The sequence below is a fragment of the Danio rerio genome, chromosome 21, assembly GCF_052040795.2.
Source record: "Danio rerio strain M-AB ecotype USA chromosome 21, GRCz13ab, whole genome shotgun sequence".
NCBI classification, from domain to species: domain Eukaryota; kingdom Metazoa; phylum Chordata; class Actinopteri; order Cypriniformes; family Danionidae; genus Danio; species Danio rerio.
The window spans coordinates 26,755,186-26,774,352 of NC_141041.1; the positions used below are offsets into that span (position 1 = coordinate 26,755,186).

The window sequence follows — 19,167 nt, forward strand, 5'->3', positions numbered from 1 at the left end:
CTGTACCCTCCAATGTGACAAAATTATAGCAATTCCACAAAGATGAGTGGGCCAAAATCCCAAAAAAGTTCCAAAGGTTACTGAAAACACTTGATTGCAGTTGTTGCTGCTATCGGCCCAACCAATTATTAGGGGCAGAGGGAAACACTTTTCCACACAGGGCTCTATAGTGTCGTATTTTGTTTTCCCTTCATGATAAAAACCTTCATTACAAAACTGCATGATGTGTTCAATTGTCTAATTGTTGACAAATATCTTAATTTGTTTGATGATCTGAAACATTAAAGTGTGACAAAGAAAAGAAATTAGTAAGGGGCAAACACTTTTTCACACTACTGTATTTACTGTATATAGATATATATATAACTATATAGATATACAGTTGAAGTCAGAATTATTAAATATTTTTTTTTTACAAAATTTCTGTTTAAAGAAGATTTTTTTTCATCACATGTCTAAGCATAATAGTTTTAATAACTCATTTCTAATAACTGATTTTTTTATCTTTACCATGATGCTTAAAGTGACAAATAAATGCTTAACTAGGTTAAGTAGGTTAACAAGGCAGATTAGGGTAATTAGGCTAGTTATTGTATAACGATGGTTTGTTCTGTAGACTGTATCAAAAAATTGCTTAAAGGGGATAATAATTGACCTTAAAATGGTTTTAAAAAAAATTAAAAACTACTTTTATTCTAGCCAAAATAAAACAAGACTTTCTCCAGAAGAAAAATATTATCAGACCTACTGTGAAAATGTCCTTGCTCTATTAAACATGCTATATTAAAAATGCTTGAGACAGTCCCACCATAAGACAGTTTTTATAATAGATTTTATAATAAGAGGTCCATGGAATACAAAACAATGTTTAACCATTTACTGATTTTTAATTAATGTCAATACTAATTATCAAAACCACCCATATTTATCTAAATGTTCCTCTCAGCAGTGAGATTCCATTTACGTCTAATCAAAGAGCCCAAAAAAAGCAACGATATAGGAGTAAATGAAAAGAAGCACCCACCCACCGAGTGACGCACATGATGCAAGTACGTGGTTTTGTCAGCCACTGTATTTGTTATAAAAGCTCAGGAGCAGAATGATTTGTGGATTACTGCAGCTGGAGAATACAAAAAGCTGATGTCTTGACTTATTCACTTTTGAATGTCGATGCTTTGTGAAAATAGGTCTGTTCTGTCTTATGCAAACTTTTATTAATCTTTACTTCATCTAATGAAAAAACAGCGTAAGATCAAACTGGGTATGTTTTTTGTAACACATTGCTCAAATCTGTCTTGTTTCTTGTCTTTCAGCTTATGGCAGGATCCAATGGCACAGCAGAGGACTCATCTTTCACTTATCAGCAAATCTTTAAATTAGACATGGATCTTGTCACCAGCACGAAAACTGCAGTGGCTGTGTTAACATCTCTGTTTTTCTTTTTTGTAAACTGCGTGATGTTCTTTGCTCTAAAAAGCAAGCACCTGTTCTTTGAGACCCCGCGATATATACTTTTTGGTCACATGTTAATGAACGACTCTGTGCTTTTGCTGGTCACAACTGTCATGTATGTAGTGGCTCTGTGTTTCCTTCCAATACCTAAATCCATATGTACTCTGTTAGTCTTCATATCTCACTGCACTTTCCGTAACGCTCCTCTGACTCTAGCACTGATGTCTCTAGAGCGATACGTGGCAGTCTGCTTCCCTCTGAGACACTGCACCATCGCCACGCCAAAAAGGACTGGAATCGCCATTGGAATCATCTGGTTTCTAAGTACTATCAATATTATAACAGATATTATTTTGGCTTTAATTTTAAACCCCAATTTTGCAGACTTTATATTTTGCACCTTAGAAAAATTGTTTGTATTCAAGTGGCAGATAGATAAAAATCAATGGTTTGATGTGATCTATTTTGCGTCTGTTGCATTGATCATTATATTCACATATATCATGATTATGATCACAGCCAGGTCTGTTTCCTCTGATAAAGATTCTGCTAAAAAAGCCCTGAAAACAGTGATGTTGCACTTGATTCAGCTGGGACTGTGTCTCACCTCTTTTCTATATGTCACAATAGAGAGAACACTATACATGATGACTGGAAGTGACTCTTCTCTCTTCATTAATCTGAGATATTTAAATTATATTATTGTTCTTATTCTGCCACGTTGTTTGAGTCCTCTGATCTATGGCATGAGAGATGAAGCCGTGTGGCCCTTGTTCAAATATTTCTTCTGCTATCGCTCAGGCAAAGTAAAGCCCTCTGTTAATGTGCATTAACTTTATGGTTGTTTAATAATATTGTGGCTAGTAAGTCGGGAGAGGTGAAAACACAGTGTAAACTATAACAATAAAATGTTTCAACATGTTTACAGAATTTTGATCAATTTATTCCCAAGCAAAATATTAAAAACTGTTACAGCTTGTAATATGTTCTCTAATCAAACCTGAGCAATGTCTATTAATGCTCATTTCAATGTATATTTCTTTTTTATTTATGACCCGTTTCTTTTATTATTAGATGTATATATTAATAAGAAATTAAACTGCTCCTCCCATATAAGGAAAAATGAAAAACTTTGTAGCAGCATAATGAAGGAATTACATTGCTGTTGTACTGTATATGTTTACGCACAGTTAATATCCCAGAGTGAAATGCACTTTCATTACTGATCTCAGGTCTTTGTTGGTCTTTGCATTTTAGAATGATCTTCTATCTCTGTGTAATGATCCCACTCAAATTTTCTGCTTGATTTAAAATTTAGGCTCTTCAGTACTATTTCTCTGTTCCTTTTCCATCAGCTTATGGCTGGGCTCTAATAGACAGCTCAGAATGTGTCTTTAATTTATTCAAGGTGGACATGGATGCTGAATCAACACTAAAATTGCAGTGATTATGTTTGCTCTAAAAAGCAAACACATATTTTATGAGACACTGCAGTGTATCCTTTTTGGTTCTATACTTATGAATGTACTTATGTTGCTAACAACTACATGTATGCATTTTAACAGCATCATTTTACCTTCAAGTAACCAGAACCGGTGCACTCTTTTAGTCTTCATCTCAACCTTTGCATTCAATAACCCTCCTCTGACTTTAACACTGATGTCTCTGGAGCGGTACGTGGCAATCTGCTTCCCTCTGAGACACTGCACCATCGCCACGCCAAAAAGAACTGGAATTGCCATTGGAATCATCTGGTTCCTTAGTAAAAAATATATAATGAAAGACATTACTTTTGGGTTAACTGTCAATATCAGTGTATGATTTTTATTTTGCACTCAAAAGATGTAAAAAATACAGATCAAAATACAAAGATAAAATTGGTGAAAATAGACAATTAACAAAATATGTCAGCTGTTAACTTTAAACATCCTTAAAGTTGAAAATCTCACATTTATAGGATGCCCACCACCCACTGACAAAGGTGCAGAATTTGTCCCATTCATGCGCTCATTTGTCCAGTTTTGACTGCTTTGTCATCCTAAATTGTGAAAAATTACCCATCAAAGAAGGTTTTAAACCACAGCGGAATCATCTGTTGGCTGTTGCTACGGCATGACTTCAGGTAATCAATTTTGGCCAATGCAAACATTCATTCATTTTCTTTTTGGCTTATTCCCTTTATTAGTTAGGGGTCGCCACAGCAGAATGAACCACCAACTTATCAAGCATATGTTTTACGCAGCGGATACCCTTCCAGCTGCAACCCAACACTGGGAAACACACATACAAACTCTTTCACACACATACACTAATTTAGCCTATTCAACTCACCTATACAGCATGTCTTTGGACTGTGGGGGAAACCGGAGCACCTGGAGGAAACCCATGCTAACATGCAAACTCCACACAGAAATGCCAACTGACCCAGCTGAGGCTCGAACCAGTGAGCTTCTTGCAGTGAGGCGATCATGTTACCCACTGCACACTGTGATGCCTGCCAATGAAAACAATAGTTTTTCATAAGTCCAATCTGATGCAAGTAAAGTCATCTTTCACTACTGACCTACTGTATTGTTAAATATTGAAAACATTTTACAAATAACTTTCATTCGGAATCTTGTATATAATATAGTATATAATAATCTGCATTATTATCATTATTATTTAATTTTTTATTATTCAAATGGACAAATTCTGACGGAGGAAAGTTGAACGTACTGGGCAGTTTGTTATTAACCCAATAAATGCTAGTTTAATTTAAAACTTATAACAGATTCTTATTTTTTACTAATGATATATGATGTAATAATAATAATAATTCATTTTATTTAAAGGCGCCTTTCATGACACTCAAGGTTACCATACAGGACAGCTAGAACAATCAGTTCAAATAAAAACAAATAAAAATAATAGCAATAGCAAAAACAAAACAATAGAAACTTTAAAAATAAAGTCGGGTTAAAGTGAATAAGCTGTTCTAAACAGATGTGTTTTGAGTTTGGATTTAAATTATAAAAGAGTCTAAATTGGGGATCAAGAGGAAGTGAACTCTTAAGCTGATAAATTTGTATTTTCAGTATAAATCTTTATGAAATATGTTTTGGTATAACAGAAAGTGTGGTTATGATGATGCGCTTAAAATGTCACTAAAAGCAGTATTTAAACTTCATTTAAAAAACTCTTGAAAAAAAGTCCACATTTTTGAAAGAACAAAGAACCACCCACTAGGCTGGCTACGGGCCTGATTTATGTCAAAGCCAAATTTTAGCTAATGCTAATGAACATGTTAAGGTCTTGTTTACTTGACTGTAGGCTACCAAATCCCAGGCATGATTTTGATGAGTTTAGAAAACCTAGAAAACCACCTGAGTGAAAAACACATCTCTTACATTGTTCAGTCACTGTTAAATTGCAAATTCTAACAGAATGACTTCATTTAAAACAAGAAGTTAGTATGCGACTACCTTGAAACCAGCTGAGCAGGTGTGTTTTGATGTCAGAGCCAAGGCGTTAAACGGTTAAACCAAAGAATCAGCGTGGCTCCCAGCGCCCTCTGGTGGCAAATATAAAACTATACATGATCTTAAGTACTTGAGTAAAACCACCAGCAGGCACCTCGATAGATAAGTTATTTGCTAAATCATTTATATTAGTTTAAAACCCATTTCGAAAACAGAGAGGTCGGGTCATGTGGTTATTACAAATGACCATTTACTCACCACATGATTCCATATAGCCTATGTAGGCTATACCTGTATGAGTTTCCTCTTTCTGTTGAACACAATTTAATTGAGAAGAACATGTAACCATCATCATTTACTCTCCCTCATGTCATGTGGTTTTAAACCTTTGAGTTTCTTTTTTCTCTTGAAAAACACACACTCAAAAGATATATTGAAGAAAGCTGGTTGCTGGGACCCATTGACTTCCATATGTAGCAGAGGTAAAGGGTTGTTGCTATATCGGATATGGTTGCGGATGAATGTTAGCAAGAATTATTTATTAAATTTCCCTTTAATTTTAATTTATTAACATCTACCCCCAACCCTAAAGCCAACCGTTTACATAAAAACAGTAGTACCGAGTATTATTTATAGGCTATAGGCCTATATTAAATTAACCAATAAATAGTATTTTAATGCCTACCCCCACCCCAACCCTAAACCAAACCGTCACAGTACTGTAAAAATATTAATTATTGTTACACAGAGTCATATAAAATGCTGCTATATTGATGTGCATATCACAGATCTGGTCGGCCGCGTATCTAGACTTTACCCTAAAGTGTTATGCAGGTAAACCTCACTCCTTTGACCTCTAAAAGGGTGCTCTAGTGACAGACACAAGGGGCCATGGTCTGTAGCCTCCTTGGTAGAGCAACCGACTTCCATGTGGAAAATCGCTGGTTCAATCAAAGCTCGGAGCGGGTTAAGTGGTGAAGGACCAGCAGGGTTATATTAGTGCTGTGACCCGGATGGGAGTGAGGTTTAGGGGTATGAGTAAAGCAAAGGCCAGCTAGTGAAGTGCTGTGCAGGTAAACTTCACTCTTCTGATCTCTAAAAATTTGCTCTAGCAAAAGACACTAGTGGCCATAGACTTTAGCCTCCTTGTTAGAGCAACAGACTCCCATTTGAAGTGTCACTGATTCGATCCCAGCTCAGAACGGGTTGGATGGTGTAAAATCAGCGGGGTTACAAGGAGAAAAAAAAAACATTAGTGGTTGCCAGCTTCCAACATTTTTAAAAATATCTTCTTTTGTGTTTAACAATAAAAAGAAACACAAATAGGTTTTGTACAAACAAAGGGTGAGAATATATGTGAATTTTCATTTGAGGGTAACTTAAAAACACTTTAAAAGTCACATTTGGTGAAAATAGGGTACAATATGAAAATAAATAAATAAATAAATAAATAAATAAATATATATATATATATATATATATATATATATATATATATATATATATATATATATATATATATATATATATATATATATATATCATGGTAGAAAAAATAAAACAACATAATTATTGTAAATTGTGTTTTTTTGCTACATTACCCATATTGACTGTAGTAAACCTGTCAATACAAAGAGCAATCAACGCACATAAGACATGGTTGCTGTGTAAAACTAAAACTATGGTTATTTTCCATAAACAGAGAAAAAAGATTGATATTAAGACCATGTTAAAACAGAACAGAATGATTGAATGCAGACTGCTTAAACCTCACTTTATTATTTCCCTTGAAATCAGCAACGACCAACACTTTAAACACAACATAATGCAATCATCCTAATTACAACAACAAACAAGCAAAGGCATCGAAAGAAATGCAAAAGAAACCAATTCAGGGGAAAATAAAAATTTAAATATACATAACAATTTGAAATCATGAGTATTATTGAATTAATTATTTCCTGCCAAAATAGCCATATTACTTGTGATGACTACAGTAAACATACATAAAGTCATACAAAACTGAATATAATTTAAGAATGAAGTGCTAAGAATGAGTTTGGCAGAAGGCGTCATCATGGTTTTGGTTGTATTGTAGTCTCTGGTGGAGAGCAGAGAGGGATGACAGCGCTGGATGAAGACTACGAGTGGAGGCTACACATTGTCTGGTCAAACAAATACATAAAGACAAACAAAAAAGCAACATTAGATATCAGGGGTTATATAAGCCTCAATTTCACGGCAAAACAGATCAAATATAATAACACGTTTATAAAAAAGATTCATAACAATAAAAAGACATCAATAACAATAGTCATTCATTTTCCTTCGACTTGGTTCCTTTATTAATTTGGGGTCACCACAGCGGAATGAACCGCCAACTTATCCAGCATATGTTTTACACAGCAGATGCTCTTTCAGCTGCAATCTAGTACTGGGAAACACCCATACACACACACACACTACAGCCAACTTTGGTTTATTCAAATCACCTATAGCGCATGTTTGGACTGTGGAGGAAAAAAGTATGGAGTCAATCTAGGGCCATATATATATATACTTGCAAAATGTAAAGGTTTGCAGAGAAAAAATTAAGTATTAAGCAAAAAATAAATTAAATAATGCAAATCTCCAAAAATTGCAAAGCTAAAATAAATTTTTGAGAAATAAAAATAAAATTTGCAAAAAAAAAAGTACGGAAAAAAGAAAAGAAAAACATACATATATATATATATATATATATATATATATATATATATATATATGCTAAATATTTTTTATAGTGTTGCCTTTACAAAACTCGTATCAATTGCAATGGCCCAGATTTGTCTAGGGGGCGGAATTTCAAAGTTTTGGTTTTGAGAAACCCACATGAACACGGAGAGAACATGCAAACTCTACACAGAAATGTTAACTCGCCGAGCCGGTACTCGAACCAGTGACCTTCTTGCTGTGAGGTGACTGTGCTAACCACACAAAAATAACATAGAATACAAAACTTTTAAAATATAAAAATTTGTGTTTAATTTCCTTTTGATAAAAACTCTACAATTTTTTATGGATCCACATTTAAAAATATCCAGATAAAAAGCATTTTTAATGGACCTACAATGCTTATATTTACTGCTATTAAATTAAAATTGGGTTGATATAATTAAACCTGCTTTATACTAGAGGACAAACTAATCATGGGAGGAAAAACAACTTAAAAATTTAATTTAAATTTTTCAGATGTTTCATTGCAGTATAAGGGACAGTTCACCTAAAAATGAAAAATTACTCACTTGTTTACTCTCTCGCTCACGTAAATCTTGAGTGTCTTTCTTCTGTTCGACACTAAAGAAGATATTTTGAAGAAAGCAGAAGACCTGTAACCAACCTGAGTTCCGTAGTAAAAAAATAAATAAGTCAATGGTTACAGATTTTCAGCTTTCTTTAAAATATCTTCTTTTCAGCTAAACAGAAAAAAAGTCAAACAGGTGTGGGACAACTAAAGAGTGAGTAAATGATGACAGTTTTGGGTGAACAATTCCTTTACTTACTTTAGGGCTATTTATATCGAAGTTGATATTTAGCCGCAACATGTTGGTGTTTCGTAACCTCTAATTTTTTACGAGGTGGGTCATTAGTTCAATGCTCAACCCCAACATGGAGGACCAGGACATACACTAAGGACAATTTAGCTTACCCAATTCACCTATTCTTCGCTTTCGAGTGGGCGCAGCCATGTGAATCTTTTTGGCTTGAGACTTCCGGTCTCGTTCACTTCCATTCATTTTTAGACACTAAAAACAGCTCGTTACGCTGCTTGATGTTGCAAACTGATATTTTCTTATTTTATTATTCTGTTTTGTCTGTAGAGCAAGTAGTCAGACCATTTTAAGTCAGACCATCTTGCGCTTATTATTCCAAGTTATTTCTCTTCTTCTTCTAATTCAGAAGTTCTAAAACAAATCGCAAAAATGGGCACACTTTCGCATTTAGGATTTAGAATAAGGTCAATAGCTCAAGTCTTTGGACTATGGGGGAAACCAGAGTACCTGGAGGAAACCCCCACAAACACGGGAGAACACGCAAACTCCTCAATTAATTGCTCGAACCAGCGATCTTCTAGCTGTGAGGCAACAGCGCTACTCACTGCGCCACTGTGCTGCCTGAAATATCCCTTTAGGGTTTTTAAATTAAATTGATCTCCACTGGAATATTTTTTGTCTTTTTTTGTAATCAGGCTCAGATAATTTCATATCAAAATGTGCATTTATCAGCCTCTATATCAGTTATAATAGTTTCCAAATATTAAAAGTTATTTGAATGTGCCAAAATGTCCATTTCTCACCAGGGGAACCCTTCCTTTAATTCAGTGAACCTGTGACGAACCATGAAAGTGGCTAAAGCATCAGCTACCTGAAAAAAAATGTAAATATAGGTGATCAGAAACAAATACATCATACTGGATAATGTACAAGCTTTATTGAAAGTGTCATAGATAATAAACACACTTTTTCTGGGGCATCTTCATGAACGGCATGGCCACATTGTGGCAGAACCTGCATCTGGAACTTCCCTGTACAGAATTAAAAGGAGATAAATGAATAAATGTATGATGTACCCTCTATAAAGTCTGCGTTGAATAGCAGGAATATCAACACCTAACCTTGCATTTGCCCAATGGTAAGATCTTTGTCAAGCCTGTCAATACCTATGGGGTGATATAATAAATATAAGGAGCTGTTTTTCACAATAAGACTTCAAACAAAATGTCTAAACATTCATACCAGCCAGCAGAAGAAGTTTTGGCACAGAACAGCTGAGAAAGAGGGAAGACAGTCCTTTAAACCAGCCCTCCCAGTATTTCTCTGTCTTTGAGAGTTCAATACGCCAGGTGTACAGAGATTCCTTCTTTATCTGCCACATGAAACAAAATCAACAAACATCTGTACATAAAAAAGTTGTTCTCCTTAAAATGTGTGTGAAAATGTAAGGAATTTTGTATTAAAAAGATACAAGCTAGTCAATGTATTTACTTCCACCTTTGAACAATTTAATATGTCTTTGCTGATTATGTCTTTCAAACTTTGCTGATATGTCTTTCAAACTAAATAAATGTAAATGACTTCAAGCTTTTAAACAGTACTGTACTGTACTGTACTGTCAGCATCACCTCTTGGTCATCTTCCTTCTTCCTTTTATGGTTGGATTCTCCTCCTTCTTCATCCTCCTCTTCTTCTTCTTCAATGATGCCTTCACTGATGCTCTTGGAAACCCCTGGACTACTCAGTGGCTCCTCGCATCTAAAAATCCAAACATGTACGATCATGTAATATATGCACAACAGTCAAACACTTCTGCATGTCCTTGTGTTGGTTGCTTTAGGTAAACTAAGAGGGTGGCAGACTTACTTTTTCACCTGTCCAACCATAGACACTCGTGCAGATTCAACATTCCTGATCTGGCCACTTTTCACACTGTTAAAATGAAAAAATATATACATTTAGAGATATAGATAGATTTTGGTCTTAATTGAATTATTTGAATTTTACAGCTTGGCGGTTCATTCCGCTGTGGCGATGCCTGATAAATAAAAGGACTAAGCTGAAAGAAAATTAATTAATGAATTTTATGGCTGCAAAAAAATGACAGTGATTTCAGTGATTAATTGTTCCAGCTTAAAGTTGAACAAAGTGGATGCGTTAAACGAAGGGGTGTCAAACTCAATTCCTGGAGGGCCGAAGCCCTGAACAGTTTAGTTCCAACCCTGCTCCAACACACTTACCTGTAGGATTCAAACAAGCCTGAAGGACTCAATTAGTTTGATCAGGTGTGTTTAATTAGGGTTGGAACTAAGCTGTGCAGAGCTGCGGCCCTTTTGGAACCGAGTTTGACACCTGTGCGCTAAAGTTTTAACAAATTGATTACTTATAGTATTAAGTTAACGTACATTACAATATTTCTGATGTTCTGCAAGCATTCATAAATTATTTAATGAAAAAAAAGCATGCTAATTAGCTTGGTAATTTTGTATGGATACAATTACTGATCTTGTGATTTACTTATGGAGGCTATATACAGGAATTGGAGAGAGAAATTCAATAGTTCTTAAGACCTTTTTTAAAACTCCATCCAATACATTTAAACTTGTAGACTTGTAGAGCTACGCATCGATGGATATGCTATTTAGTGTTTGAACTCTCAGCAGTGAATATTAAAACACAATGAACTGAACTGACCTAAACTGAACTGAACTTATACTCTGACAATTGAACTGACACTGTTTCAATTCACTATGATCTTCTATGTGAAGCTGCTTTGACACAGTCTACATTGTAAAAGTGCTATACAAATAAAGATGGAATTGAATTTAAAGACCTCATTGCTACTTTAGGTGTTACCTGTAATATTAGAGACATTTTAACTTACAGCATATTTACTAAGTACTGATTGTAAGAAATCTGTGTTGAGTTGTGTGTGCATGTTTTTCCTATGTTGTCGTGGGCATACTCCGGGTGCTCCGGTTTCCCCAACAGTCCAAACACATGCGCTATAGGTAAATTAAATAAACTAAATTGGGCATAGTGTATGTGTGTGAATGAGTGTATATGAATGATTCCCAGTACTGTATTGCAGGTGAAAGGGCATCCGCTGTGTAAAACATATGATGAAAAAATTGGTGGTTCATTCCACTGTGGCGATCCCTGATGAATAAAGGGACTGAGCCAAAAAAAAATGAACGAATGAATAAATGAATATAAATGCTAATCCAGCAGGTGGCGCCTATCCGATTGTTAAGTGTGACGTCAAGCAAAGCAGCTTCTGGGTCCAAGCACAATTTCAAACTGTATGGGAAGACTCGACAAATGGTAATAATGAACGTTTATAAAGCAATGTAATACTTTTAAATATCATGATCGCAATATCCATGCCTAATATCAGATGGCCAGAAAATTATTCATTTTTTAACAATTGTTAAAATATAAACGTCTGTGATGCAGTAAGTCTAAAGACTTTTGTCTACACCATGATATTCGATTAAGTTCACTTTAATGTGTGACATGATTCAAAAGTGGTCCTAAATTATTATTTTTAGATTCAAATGAGTAGCGGCTTAAACCAGTAAACAGTATTTTATATATCACCAATACATCACAACTTAACAAGCGGATAGGACAGCAGGAATAATGGTGTTGCCTTGGTTACTGCAGTAACCAAGGCAACGTGATGTCAAATCTAACAGGAAATTATCGATTTTATAAACTACACAGCATGTCAATATTCGCAGATTAAATCCAAGCAAGTTTTAGTATACAACTATACATTGCAGAATCAAAAAGAATACAAAATTTAATACCAAGTAAAATAGCATTTAAGGGTGTACTCACACTAGGCTATCCGAACCGTGCCCAGGAGCATTTCCTGATTTGTTTGACAAGTGTGAGTGTATCGAACTGTGCCCCGGCCGCGATTCAGTTGGCTGCTTCTGGCCTGGGAAGAGGTGTGCCAGAGTGCTGTTCGGTTGGGCTTTGTCGCGGTACGCTTGTAGCGCGAGTGCAAAGCATGCCTGAGATAAAACTAAAGATGCGACGTCACTTTTAAGAGATTTAACCCTTTCTGCACGCCTAGGTTATGATTGACAGCAAGATTTTTTAAGTGAAATAAATGAATGGTGGGGACATTTCAATAGTTGATGGATATTGGTGGGGACACGGGCACCCTTTGACCGTGAAAATATTTTAATTAATTATTATTATTATTATTATTATTATTTAAATGAAATAATGTAAGAGATAAAGAAGTAAACACATCTGTGAGGTAACCAAACACATTTTTTAAAAATGACCCTAGATATTATTGTCAACAAAACGCTTAGCTCTGTGTACCTCCACTCAATTGCATTCTCCACTGATTTAAATGTTTTTGGTCGACTTCTCAGAAAGTTCTGCATGCTGTTCAAGGCATCCATTGCTGTGCCTGAGAAATGAGCAATAACCATCAATACATGCATACATATAACCAACAGTCACATATGTTCAAACTCAATGGAAATCAGTGACAAGCATACACTGTTGATAGCAGAAAAACGTACCTTCCACTACATCGATAACACAAAGACCAAGCAGAGATGGCACATGATTGGCTGCAGCTGTGTGAACTGCTATAGCTCCGCCCATGCTGTGTCCAATAATCATGATTGGAGGTGGGTTTTCACCATAAAGTGCCTCCACCACTTTTCCAATATCCCTGAAGAAAAGGTAACATTTATATTAAATGCTGAAAAAAAATCTCTATTATGCAGACTTTCAAAAGGTGTATGTACTCACTTGGCCATTGTTTCAGCAGAGAGGTCGTCCGGGTTCTTTACTTTACTATCACCTGAAGAATTCAATAGGAAAATGTGACATTTGAAAGTTGGTATATTTAGCTATATTATATGAATGATGTTGAAATATGATTTTAAAATCTATATTCCTTTTTTTTCAGCTAATTAAAGGATGATTTCTGAAATTAACACTTTAAAAATCAGTTACCATGTCCTCTGAGGTCCATCGCTACAACTCTGCAGGTGATCCGGCTGCAAATAACAGACTGAAAATACAAAAATTGTACAATATTAGACAACAAAACCTAGCATCAATTTTAGGGATGAAATAGTAATATTATTATGTGGATCTGAAAATTATGAAGAGACTACATTCAGATTATTGTTACTTTTCTGGATTTAAAATATGCGTTTGCGTTTTAATTTATAAAACATGAATAATGTGTATACCAAATTTCAATAACAAAAGGTTAAATGTTTACAGACATTACATATTGAACATAGAAAATGACCTAGAAATATATCTTTCCCAGTATAAAATGCTTTAGATGGTGATGTTTTTACGCATAGATTAACATTAATTTTAACACTTGATTCAACTCAAAACACGTTGCATATACAGTTGAAGTCAGAATTATTAAACCCCCTGAATTGATAGCCCCTTGTTTATTTTTTTCTTCATTTTCTGTTTAAAAGAGAGAAGATATTTTCAACACATTTCTAAACATAATAGTTTTAATAACTCATCTCTAATAACTGATTTATTTTATCTTTTATTTTTCAAGACAATTCTATACAGCTTAATGTGACAATTAAAGGCTTAACTAGGTTAATTGGGTTAACTAGACAGGTTAGGGTAATTAGGCAAGTTATTGTATAACGATGATTTGTTCTGTCTCTATCGAAAAAATATATCACTTTAAGGGGCCAATAATTTTGACTTTAAAATGTTTTAAAAAATTAAAAACTGCTTTTTTTTTTAGCCAAAATAAAACAAATAAGACTTTCTCCAGAAAAAAAAACATTATCAGACATGCTGTGAAATTGTCCTTGCTCTGTTAAACATAATTTGGGAAATATTTAAAAAAGAAAAAAGAAATTCAAAGGGAGGCTAATAATTCTGACCTCAACTGTACTTATATGCACATGCAAATAAACACCATGGCATCCTTTATTTAATAAAAAAGCAAAAACTGTATTTACTGTTATTATATTTTTATTACTAATATAATATTTTATTTATTTATTTTATCTCCTGCAAAAAAAACTGAATGTTTAGTATCATTACTTTGATCTTCAATGTCACTTGATCCTTCAGATGCCATTTAATTATCCTGATTATACTGAATCGCTGCTTCATAGTTTTGTGGAAACTAGCAGATTAATCACGTTTTGTTTTCTTTGCTCTCTCATTTGATGAACTTTTAATACATCATAGCTAAATAACATTTTAAAAAGTAAATAATAAAATGTTATAATCAAAAACAACTTATTTTAAAAAATGTAAACAACAATATACAGTTAAAGTCTAAATTATTAGCCCTCCTGTGAATTTGGTTTTCTTTTTCAAATATTACGCAAACACTATTTATCAGAGTAACATATAATTTACAGTTTGTCTGATAATATCTTTTCTTCTAGAGAAAGTCTAATTTGTTATATTTTGGCTAGAGTAAAAGCAGTTTTTAGTTTTTAAAAACCTTTTAAGGTCATTATTATTAGCCCCTTAAGCAATATATATTTTTTGATTGTCAACAGAATTATACAATGATTTGCCTAATTACCCTGACCTGCCTAGTTAACCTAATTAACCTAGTTAAGCCTTTAAATGTCACTTTAAGCTGAAAACTAGTGTTTTGGAAAATATCAAGTAAAATTTTATTTTCTGTCAACATGGCAAAGATAAAATAAATCAGTTATAAGACATGATCTATTACAACTATTATGTTTAGAAAAGTGTTGAAAAAATTCTTACTATTAAACAGAAATTTTGGAAAAATATATGCAGGTAGGCTAATAATTCAGAAGGGCTAATATTTCTAACTTCAACTGTATATTATGCTTGTATTCATGTGTGACTTTGAGAGAGATATTAAACTCACAGTAAAGACGGCCCAGGACAGAGCAGAGTGACCTCCTCCATGCAGAAGCAGCAGGACGGGACCATGAGAGCCACTGCTGTAAATTCTGAATGTGTACACAGGAGTTAAAGGATGCTTCACAAAATAAGATGGAAACCTCTGAAAAAAAAATAACATAATTGGCCAACAGTCTGCTCCACAGTAAAACAAAGGATATGTCTTTGCTGTTGTCATTTTCCACCTCCACCTCCACGTCCTCAATAGTTTCAAAGTAATGACTCCATGGAAGGGGAGAGAAATCTCGCTTTCTTCCTGGTCTGCATAAAAAAATCATGTCATTAACATCTGAGTGTTCTTGTGGATATTATATGTACTGTATATCCTTACATCGTTGCAGTTTAAATGTCTGACCAACTGGATATAAAGCACAACAAAATCGAAAAACAAATTGGAGAAGCAATTTCAAACAAAATATAGCCTACATGAAGATGAAAAGTTGTTTTCAGGAGTTTGATACAACTTGACATTGCAATTTTTTTCTGAAGTATTTGCTTTAGCAGGTGAATAAACTTCTTACTCTTCTTACCAAAAGTCTGTGGTTATAATATAATAGGTAGATGTTGGCTTTACATTAACAACAGGAAATCTTTAAATTAAACTTTTTCCCATACAGTTTGTGTTAAACTGATTAATCTAACATTTTGCATCATGATGTAACTATCTTGATCAAGTATTAGAGGTGTAACAACACTTTGATATTGACATCAATCAGCAGATCAACGAAACGCCTATTATTATGTATCGATGTTAAAATATTAACAACATAAACATTTTTAGAGACACCTTTATTTGGTCACATGTACAGTATATGAGATTTTAACGGTATGATAACCTTGGATAAAAACATCACAGTTTTACGGTATTGTGATAACTGCTCTAAAATATATTCTTTTAAAAATTCAAGGTAAAAAACAACAACCTTTTTTTTGCTTTGAACACAACGGCTACCTCCGAAATTACTTACATACTATACAGTAAGCTAAAAACAATATGCGAGCCGAGTAGTATGTCTGAATTTGTAGAATTCAAAAAATAGTATGCGAGAAGTATCCAGATGACCTACAACTTCTGGTGAGATTCTAAAGTGTGCATCCGATGGACACTATGCTATCCCATGATGCACTGTGAGAGCATTCATGAATGGGTGTGAAGTGGTGTCATGATTTGGGGGTCTTAAACAATTGCAGGTATGTGGCCCTAGCATTGAAACTCAAAACATTCTTTCTATAGATATAAATTTTCTTTAAAGATTTTTATTCATTCATTTTCTTCTCGGCTTAATCCCTTGGGGTCGCTGCAGCGGAATGAACCGCCAACTTATCCAGCTTATGTTTTACGCAGCGGATGCCCTTCCAGCTGCAACCCATCACTGGGAAACATCCATACACACTCATACACTACAAACAACTTTAGCTTACCCAATTCACCAATACCACATGATCTTGGACTTGTAGGGGAAACCGGAGGACAAGGTGGAAACACACAATCACGGGGAGAACACCAAGTGGTGCTCGCTGCAGAGCCATTTGAGGAGAGGTGAGCTCCAGAGAGGGGGAGCTTAAGCTTGAGCTCCACCTTTTTTGCACTTCTTCTACGAGTGATGTCACTGGGGGTAGGGTTAGGGGTGGGGTTGGTGTACGCATTAAAACAGCTTACAGGAGGAGGAGCGACAGCTCATGCTCCCCCTCGCTGGAGCTCAGCTCTCCTCAAATGGCTCTGCAGCGAGCACCCTCTCGGAGAACATGCAAACTCCACACAGAAATGCCAACTGACCCAATTGAGGCTTGAACCAGCAACCTTCTTGCTGTGAAGCGATTGTGCTACTGTGCCACTTTGCTGCCCCTTTACAGATTTTTTTTTGTAAATAAACCACACGATAAAATATATATTTTAAGTGGAACTTTTATCTTCTTAATGTAAAATTAAACACAATAAATTCACAAATAAAACATTATGTACAGTTAATAAGTCATATTTGTGATTAGATTTTAATACTTGCACGTGCAGTAAGAAAAGAATGTTCCACTTTTGAAGAGTAGTAGGCTAATAACGTTAAAATCTTAATAGTTATAGACAGATTTTACAACATTCATTCATTTTCTTGTCGGTTTAGTCCCTTTATTAATCCAGGGTCGCCACAGCGGAATGAACCGCCAACTTATCCAACACGTTTTTACACAGCAGATGCCCTTCCAGCCACAACCTATCTCTGGGAAACCTCCACACACATTCATACACTATGGACAATTTAGCCTACCCAATTCACCTGTACCGCATGTCTTTGTACTGTGGGGAAACCAGAGCATCCAGAGGAAATCCACATGAACGAAGGGAGAACATGCAAACGACACAAAATTGCCAACTGAGCCGAGGCTCGAACCAGCGACCCTCTTGCTGTGAGATGACAGCACTACCTACCGAGCCACTGCATCGCCAGATTTTACAACATATTATAGAAAATTAATAAAAAAGCTATATGATTAATATAGGTCTCTGTGCATTGGTTGGGGGCCCCTAAGCGACTGCTTACCTCACTTATTGGTTAAGTCTGCACCTTTAGTCTGAATTCAAAGTACTCATAAATGACTAGAGTACTCAAAGAATGCACTACTTTCAGTGAGATACTAAAGTGGGCATACTTTACCTTGAGCCCAGCAAACATATTGGTGTTTAAAGGACGTCTAATAGACATCTAATCAAAGACAGCTTGGCTAAAACAAGGCTAAACTCGTAAAAAATGTCAGTGAAAATCTAATAGCGATCTAAAAAATAGCCCAAAATAGACAGATTAGACAGACTTTATATCTGTAGTCATTTAATTCTGTGTATTTGATGTTTAGTCTAGTTTTGGCCTATTCTAAGACGTATATTAGATTTTCACTGAAAGCCCAAATGTAGCCTTGTTTTAGCCAAGACGACTGTTAAGACGTCTATTAGACATCTTTTAAACATATTTTAAAAACAAAAAAAAGCTTGCTGGGAGGTCATGGGACAGGATTTGTGAATGGCTAAATAAGCGACGCAACTGACGCTAGCAGGTCACGTGACAATCACAACGCAGCAAACATACTTCCAAATAGCATTAATACTAGAACACACTAGTTAGTACCAAACGAGCAGGAGAAATGATCTGATTCGGGAGAATGACTCGATCATCGCTATCGAGTGAGTCGTGATCGTGCTGCTTGGATGAGACACAAGACGCAGGAGTCACTCAGATCAGAGGGGCAGAATTAAACCGCATACTGCTGTTAGCTAAACTAAGACAGGTTTGAGAGATTTCAAAGCAGTTACACGTGAAAATATTCAACAGATCTCGAGAATTGTTACGACTCGTGACTCACGAATGTAGATCGTGACAGCAATCGGCCATCAGCGATAAAGGGTTGCTCTAACACCCTGTCTAGTATGTAAGCATTACACTATGGCTAAACATGATATTAAAGTGTAAACTCACCCCATTCTTATTTTAGATCCCGACTGCAAACCTGCCATTGGGGGCTTAGAGGCTAGCAAATTCAAATGCAACTGTTTCTCCATGATGTGAGGAAAACCAAACCCTTTGAGCGCCTAAAACGTCTAGCTTTCTTTGCACCATACGAGTCGCCTTCTATACACACTGCAACTGCACACTTAAGAGAAATGAACGATAAATCGGACTAGCTCAGCAGACAGGTACAGAAATCTATGTTCGCACCAGTAGTCTCCACCCACCAGCACTTTTGCCCGGAGTGCATTATGGTAAGTGTAGTCATGTAACTGGATTTTACTGCTGGCGCTGACGTCACAGTGCATGGAA

The 19,167-nt window shown here is 35.3% G+C and overlaps 2 protein-coding genes and 2 long non-coding RNA genes across 4 annotated transcripts in view; 2 read left to right on the top strand and 2 right to left on the bottom strand.

The window, feature by feature from the left end:
* Positions 1-5,006, bottom strand: part of LOC141379874 (uncharacterized) — a 44,646-nt gene extending 39,640 nt beyond the window's left edge. The window contains exons 1-3 of the long non-coding RNA XR_015520366.1: positions 4,917-5,006; positions 3,784-3,946; positions 3,029-3,210 (exon numbers count right to left, since the gene is read on the bottom strand). This is a non-coding gene — a long non-coding RNA (uncharacterized LOC141379874). The remainder of the gene's footprint in view (positions 1-3,028; positions 3,211-3,783; positions 3,947-4,916) is intronic.
* On the top strand, positions 1,109-2,373 carry or92a7 (odorant receptor, family 92, subfamily A, member 7). Its single transcript, NM_001386277.2, is given in 2 exon segments — positions 1,109-1,187; positions 1,314-2,373. A coding segment is annotated over 1 exon segment (969 nt). The 5' UTR covers positions 1,109-1,187; positions 1,314-1,316; the 3' UTR covers positions 2,286-2,373.
* A 1,667-nt stretch (positions 5,007-6,673) lies between the features above and the next one.
* Positions 6,674-19,024, bottom strand: ppme1 (protein phosphatase methylesterase 1). Its single transcript, NM_199937.1, is given in 14 exon segments — positions 6,674-7,078; positions 9,250-9,317; positions 9,413-9,477; positions 9,568-9,612; positions 9,689-9,818; positions 10,075-10,204; positions 10,313-10,378; positions 12,788-12,878; positions 12,994-13,148; positions 13,229-13,280; positions 13,436-13,493; positions 15,330-15,422; positions 15,526-15,625; positions 18,826-19,024. Coding segments are annotated over 14 exon segments (1,137 nt in total). The 5' UTR covers positions 18,909-19,024; the 3' UTR covers positions 6,674-7,077.
* On the top strand, positions 15,624-19,022 carry LOC147838840 (uncharacterized). Its single transcript, XR_015520369.1, has 2 exons — positions 15,624-16,872; positions 17,108-19,022. It is a non-coding gene; the product is annotated as an uncharacterized LOC147838840 (long non-coding RNA).
* Positions 19,025-19,167: the final 143 nt, after the last annotated feature.